We start from the raw sequence: 7347 nt of genomic DNA, 5'->3' as shown, positions 1-7347 counted from the left end.
ACCTGATGGCATGAACGTTGATTTCTCTAACTTCCATTAATGCTCCTCCTCCCCTTCTTACCCCATCCCTGATGTATTTATTTCCCCCATCCCCTTTTTGTTCTCTCTCTGCCCATCACTCTGCCTGTTTTCCATCTCCCTCTGGTGCTCCCCTCCCCTTTTCTTTCTCCCTAGATCTCCCGTCCCATGATCCTTTCCCTTCTCCAGCTCTGTATCACTTTCGCCAATCACCTTTCTGGCTCTCAGCTTCACTCCACCCCCTCCGGTCTTCTCCTATCATTTCACATTTCCCCTTCCCCTCCTACTTTCAAATCTCTTACTATCTTCCCTTTCAGTTAGTCCTGATGAAGGGTCTCGGCCCAAAACGTTGACAGTGCTTCTTCCTATAGATCCTGCCAGGCCTGCTGCGTTCCACCAGCATTTTATGTGTGTCACAGATAGTGGACAGCTGTGATCCAAATCTTACATATATTCCTGAAATCTTAAACACCTAACACCATGCACCTCAAGCCAACAAAGAAATCTGCCACATCAGGAATACTCTGCAGTTCTGGTCACCCTTCTTGGGAAGGACATGAAATACAGGGGAGGCTACAAAAGCAATTCGCCAAGATGTTGGTTTGGATGGAGCAATTCATTTAGGCTATAAATCATTGTCACAGATATATTTAATTACTAAAACAAATCATAAATCTAAAATATTAGTTATTTGTCTCTCCACAGAAACTGCTCAGTATTTTCAACATTCTGTATTTACTTCAAGATATCCAGAATGTACAGTACTTTGCTCCAGAAATAATACTTTTTTGACATTAAAATTGTTACAAACATCAGGAAACCAAAAATTCACAGATATATAAAAATATGTAAGTGTCATCTTATTCCTCATTTTGATAGTATTCTTGGGATAGTATGTTTAAAAACAGCATATTGTTAGGGTAAAAAGTACACAATTATTCTACTTTCCAAATTGCAATCTTCCCATCTTCCCTGCCAGCTCCACTAAGAACATATCTGTTTTCAGCAGAGCACAATGCTCGAACCATGTCCACGTGAGCCACCAGTTCTTTCTCCACACAGTATTTGTCTGCATCTATCACATATATTTTCCCTTTGACTTTGTCCAATCCTTTGCTTCCAATCCAGATCTGAAAGAATATTTAAAAATAGTATCAGCCAACCACAGTCTTTCAAATACTGTGTGCAGTTTTGGTCTCCTTATTTAAGAAAGGATGTGCCGACTTTGGAGAGGGTTCACAGAAGATTCATTAGAATGATTCCACGGATGAGAGGGTTAACATATGAGCAACATTTGACCGCTTTTGGACTGTACTCATTGGAGTTTAGAAGAATGAGGGGGAACCTCATAGAAACATTTCGAATGTTGAAAGGCATGGACAGAGTGGATGTGGCAAAGTTGTTTCCCATGGTGGGGGAGTCTAGTATGAGAGGGCATAACTTAAGCATTGAAGGGCGCCCATTCAGAACAGAGATGCGAAGAAATTTTTTTCTGGCCAGAGGGTGGTGAATCTGTGGAATTTGTTGCCACGGGTGGTGGTGGAGGCCAAGTCATTGGGTGTATTTAAGGCAGAGATTGATAGGTATCTGAGTAGCCAGAGCATCAAGGGTTATGGTGAGAAGGTGGGGGAGTGGGACTAAATGGGAGAATGGATCAGCTCATGATAAAATGGCGGAGCAGACTTGATGGGCCAAATGGACGACTTCTGCTCCTTTGTCTTATGGTCTTATATAAACTTAGTGCTCAAATTCTACCCTGGGTTTTCTTTGTGTGCTCTGGTTTCCTTCCACATCCTAAACATGTGCTGGCTATTATAAATGACTCTTTAGTTTAGGTTAATGGTAGGAAGAATCATATGGGGTTTGAAGGGTGGGATGGGATACAGGCTGTTAAGTGTTGTGGGACCATATGGGGAGGGGATGATAGGCTCATGGAAACAGGCAGGAGAAGGGATGGGAAAGGGGAAATGAAGGAAGAGGAAAATTAGGTGGCAAAATGAGTGTGTGTAAGAGCAGAATACCATGGCTTGTGGGTTACCTAAAATAGGAAAATTCAATGTTCACACTGTTGCATTGTAAACTTTGCTGCAGTTTCCAACACCCGCAGTCTCCTGATTCCATAAGGAAACGGAAGGTCAATTAATGATCATTCCTATGTTTTGATTAAATGGAGAGCTATTTCTTGAAACACTGGAATTGTATATGTGAGATATTCCAGAAATGATGTGACAGGAAAGTGAAAGCAGGAGATGAATGTTGGATGTGAATGATTGGTAATTCTGTGCATGGCATCAAAATTGTGGATAGTGAGGAAGGTTGTCTAAGGCTTTGCAGCAAGACATAGATCAAGTGGAAAGCTGGGTAGGGCAATGGTAGGTGAAATACTGACCAGTTAGAGGTGATGGATTTTGAGAAGTCAATAAACAGTAAGACATAAATAGTAAAAGGTAAGGCACTATGGAATGTTGATAAACAGGGAGTCCCTGAGGTTCAAGTACAGTTTTCTGAAAAGTGGTAACACAGAATAAGAATCACAATCAGGTTTATTATTACTGACATATGTCATGATATTTGTTGCTTTGTGGAAGCAGTACAGTGTGATAGATTGGTGAATAAAGCATATGACATGCTCACCTTCATATGTCAAGGTATAGGATATAAAAGTATGTTATTTCAGAAAACCCATAATATTTACAGATTGCCAAGTATATGCAGCTTGCTGAATTTAAGGGTAAATCAATTGAGTCAAAAGGTTTAGTTACTTTACTGATACAAGCAACTCATTGGGAGACTCTGCTAATATCACATAACCAGCTGAGAAAAAGAAAAGCACCAATATGATGTAGAAGATATTTACAATATATGGAGTTGATTACTAGCAAGACATAGAGGATTGCAGACCAAGTGCTGATAAATGGGATTAGGAAATGTGGGAATATAACAATAAGTGAAGAAAGTGTGCCAGAGGGCCTGTTGCTGGGCTGAACGATTTTAGGATCACAAGAAGTTGAAGAACAGTGCTGTGATTGTTAATGCGAACTTGTTCATCACCCCCTTAGAGAATAAAGCTTTATACTGTTACATTTGAATTAGTAAATATTTGACATATAAGTTATGATATTACCTGCTTTTTAACAAATATCATGCAGCTAACACTGCTACAATCTTGAAGCTGAACCTTTTGCCAGGGTTTTAATAGATTTTCCATATCCCAAAAATAAACTTCTCCTTTATCAGCACATCCAGCCACGAGTTGATTTTTCTAAAAAGACATGAAAGATATCTCAATGATATAACTTCTGCTTATTAAGTCACTAATTAAAAAAAAGACTGTGCTACCAAGCCTAAAGCTGAATCATGTGTTTACATGCATCACTTCCCAGTAAGCTGACTGGCTGATTTAATGAAGTGCTTTCTCATGAATTCATTAGTTACTGCAAATACCTTACACTGTTTAGTAAATTTTTAATGAAAAGATTAATTTCACTGGCAGTGCTTTCTTCAAAGCCAATATTATTTGCAGTCAGCCCCCAAGTTACAGGTAGGTGTGTGGCTGCATTCCTAGAAAATAGTCCGCATCCTGATTTTCTGCAATTCATCAAGAAATGCAAGTTGAAAAAATTGTTTCAATTTTTTTTCCACATACAAATGTGAAAAAAGCAAATTTTTATTCCATATCCCAGACTTCTTGGTAATAACTGGTAAAATCTGTAAGGGCAATATACCATCATCTCAACTGTTGTAATGCTGGGATTGCTCGTAGATTTTTCGTACTGATTTCTAATGATTCATGGAATATTCATTCATGTGCAAATTACTTTATAAAGGCAAATCACAGAGGAAAAATTAAGAAAATAGCTACCAGACTGACAGAAAAGATATCAGATGCAAAGACAAGGTTTGGTCAATGAATTGAGCTTTAAGGAATGTTTGATGCCATTGTAGTGGGTTTAAGAAGAGAATTTTAAAAAACCACTTAATACCTAGTTCATCCCAATCCTTAAAGGCTTTGTCAGTCATGGAAGGGATAAAAAAATAATTAAGGAGAATGGGAGATGATAATGAAAAATTCGCTAAACCAAAAAATTTCCTAAATTGAGACCAAATCCTTAAAGTTTGCTTAACAATTATGTTATCTGTTATTTTATTTGCTGCAAAAGAAGAGTATGATCCAAGAAGAGAGACAATAGAGGAATTTTTTACAGAATTAAGTGTTTTCGGGACCTGTTTATCTCAGGATCTCTTGCTTCATTTGACCAATTGTCAACTAAATTTGCACTCCCAAAATCACATTGTTACAGATACCTTCAAATTAGAGATTTCTTACATTTCCAATTAACTACTTTTCCTATAGATCCTGATAAAAATTTACTGGACGATCTTTAAAATTTAAAACCTTTTGTTAATGGTTCTATTACACGGTATCTATAACTTGTTGATTGATTCTAGACAAGACTTTTTAGATAAAAAAAAGCTTGGGAGGATTACCTAAATTGTCAGATTTCTGATGATAGATGGAATAAAATTCTTAAACAGGTTAATAAATCATCTTTCTGTGCTCATCATTCTCTTCTACAATTTAAAGTGGTTCATAGAGCTTACATTTCTAAACAGAAGCTGTCCAGTTTTTATCCGAATGTTTCTCCACTTTGTAATAAATGCAACTCTGCTGATGCCTCTTTAATTCATGTTTTGGTTTTGCCCTAAAATTGAAAAGTTTTGGCGGGAAGTATTCCATACATTCTCACAACTTTTTATGGTCCAATTTGACCCAAATCCCCTTACTGCCTTGTTTGGTATTATTGCAAATGAAGATATAACTTTAAAGATTCCTAACCTACAGGTTTTAGTTTTTACCTCTCTTTTAGCAAGAAGAGCAATCTTGCTTAAATGGAAGGAGTCTACCCCTCCTACACATCTTCAATGGCTACGTGATATTATGTCTTATTTAAATTTAGAAAAGATCCGCTGCTCAGTCTTAAATTTGAAACAATCTTTTTATGATATCTGGGACCTTTCCTAAATTACTTTTCCGATTTAAAAAGTTTAACAGTGCACAGACTTTTATGTATATTTTTATCTTCTCTTCTTAAGCCATTATATGTTTTTTTTCCTAATTATCCATTATCATCCAGCAGCTTTTTTCTTTGGTAGTTGGTAGGGGGTTGACTTTTTTTTAATATAAAAAATTTATTTTAAAAATAAAAAAAAGAGAATAAAAGAATGTGGAATTACATAGTTGAAGGGATACTTATATCGAATAAGAGAATCTGGGCCAAAAATCAGAGAATTTGGGTTCATGCTTGCAGGGGCTTCATGCAAGAATGTGGGAATGAACTAGTATTTCCCAAAATGGGCATTATTGCCAGCCTGGGGGCAGTGGGGGTTTCTAACGGGGCAATAAAAATAAAGGAACATTAGGGAGGTGCTTGGAAGCAAGGGGAACAGCTGAGGGATTATATTTGTAATTTTTAAAATGAATTACTTATTATAAGCATTTGATTCTCAGTACCTCATAATTATTACAATGATCATGTAATCACTGTAGGAGCTATGTATCTATTTTCCGTCTGTCTCTATTGTATTTTGTAATGCATGTTTCATTATGGGTCACAGTAATTTGTCACATGGGTCAGGGTGAGGTAGAAGCAAATAAGTATAGTTACATATTCCTTTGTCCTAGTTCAATAGTTTAGTTTGGTTAGAGGCAGCCAAAGACATGGACGATAGATTTTGTTGACTACTTAATTATGCTAATTTGAAAACTAATTACAGTCGGCCTTCCTTATCCGCGGGGGATTGGTTCCAGGACCCCCCGCAGATACCAAAAAACGCAGATGCTCAAGTCCCTTATTTAACCTGTCTCAATGCGGTGGTCTTTAGGACCCAGCGGAACCCCGGACATTATTTAACATGTCTCAGTGCGATGGACATTAGGACCTGGTGGCGCAGCTCTGAATCTGCAGTGTTTCTGTTCACGAAAATAATCACGATCACGATTGAAAATAAGGTGGAAGTAATAAAGCAATCGGAAAGAGTGAAACACCATCGGTCATTGGAAAAGCGTTAGGCTACAGTTGGTCAACGATCGGAACAATTTTAATGGAGCATGTGAAAGGCCCTGCCCCGATGAAAGCTACAATTATTACTAAGCAACACAGTGGTTTAATTATTGAACTACGTATGTTTCTTAAGAGTTTTATATGCATAGAAAGGTAAAATATGTACTATATACTAAGAAAAATGTTTGACTAAGTGACGCTAAATAGTAACGGATGTACCTGTTCCGACTTCAAATCCGACTTAAAGACGGACTCAGGAATGGAACTCGTTCATAACCCAGGGACTGCCTGTACTTTTAAGTCATTTCTAGATTACTTATAATACCTAATACAATGTAAATACTATGTAAATAGTTGTTATACTGTATTGTTTAGGGAATAATGACAAGAAAAAAATAGTCTGTACATGCTCAAACAACGAGTGCTGGAGAGAGAACTTCCAGGTTTTTCCGATCCGCAGTTGGTTGAATCCGCGCATGCGGAATCCGCAGATAAGGAGGGCCGACTGTACTCTTATTCCGCTATATCACTAATTTAGTTACATTAATTTCTAATATCGTTATAAACTCATTTGACTTTGCTAGTTTCATATTAAAGCACTAATGAGGCACAGTGAACCTATGTCATATCAAACAGGTCAAAGGGCTCATGGGGACATTCACTTACAACCTAGACACATGCTTTTTTCAGATGATGGAGCTCAAAACAGTATTATTGATATGATGTGGAAGCAAAATGAAATTATAACCTCATTGGCACAACAACATATTTCATCTTTGCTTGAAAAAGCGATGCAAATCTTCAATGGTGACCCATGCAGTGTCATGCATTCATGAAGGCTTTCAAAAACAGTGTTGAAGGCAAGACATATGGTCATAGTGACTGCCTCTATTACCTTGAACAGTACACTAGGGGTCACCCTAGAGAACTTGTCAGAAGCTGCCAGCATGTTGACCCCAAAGAAAGATATGGAAAAAATAAATCTTTACAACAGGAACATTTTGGTAATCAACTTAAAATTGCATCCGTCTACATGCAAAAGACTCTTTCTTAGGTACCCATCAAATTTGAAGACAAGAAAGCTCTTCAAGACCACAATTTTTTTTTCTTAGAGGCTATTGCAATGCCATGGAAGATGTGCCATACATGTGTGAGCTGGACATGCCTGCCAATATGTCAATGTCATTAAAAAAAATTGCCCTATATGGAATAAATGGAGAACAGTGGTCTGTAAACTGCAAGAAAGGCATAACCTTAAGACTGCATT

The 7347-nt window shown here is 37.4% G+C and overlaps 1 protein-coding gene across 3 annotated transcripts in view; it reads right to left on the bottom strand.

Annotated features, from left to right (window-relative positions):
* Positions 1-736: 736 nt before the first annotated feature.
* Positions 737-7347, bottom strand: part of dennd3a (DENN/MADD domain containing 3a) — a 141119-nt gene continuing 134508 nt past the window's right edge. For all 3 annotated transcript variants that reach the window (XM_073047828.1, XM_073047817.1, XM_073047836.1), the window contains 2 exons: positions 3143-3280; positions 737-1148 (listed from right to left, as the gene is read on the bottom strand). In XM_073047828.1, the coding sequence (XP_072903929.1) occupies positions 954-1148; positions 3143-3280 (333 nt within the window). In that variant the 3' untranslated portion in view covers positions 737-953. The remainder of the gene's footprint in view (positions 1149-3142; positions 3281-7347) is intronic.

Source organism: Hemitrygon akajei, chromosome 1 (genome assembly GCF_048418815.1).
Source record: "Hemitrygon akajei chromosome 1, sHemAka1.3, whole genome shotgun sequence".
NCBI lineage: Eukaryota > Metazoa > Chordata > Chondrichthyes > Myliobatiformes > Dasyatidae > Hemitrygon > Hemitrygon akajei.
The sequence above is the reverse complement of the archived record's forward strand: the minus strand, read 5'-3'. Positions and strand labels throughout refer to the sequence as shown.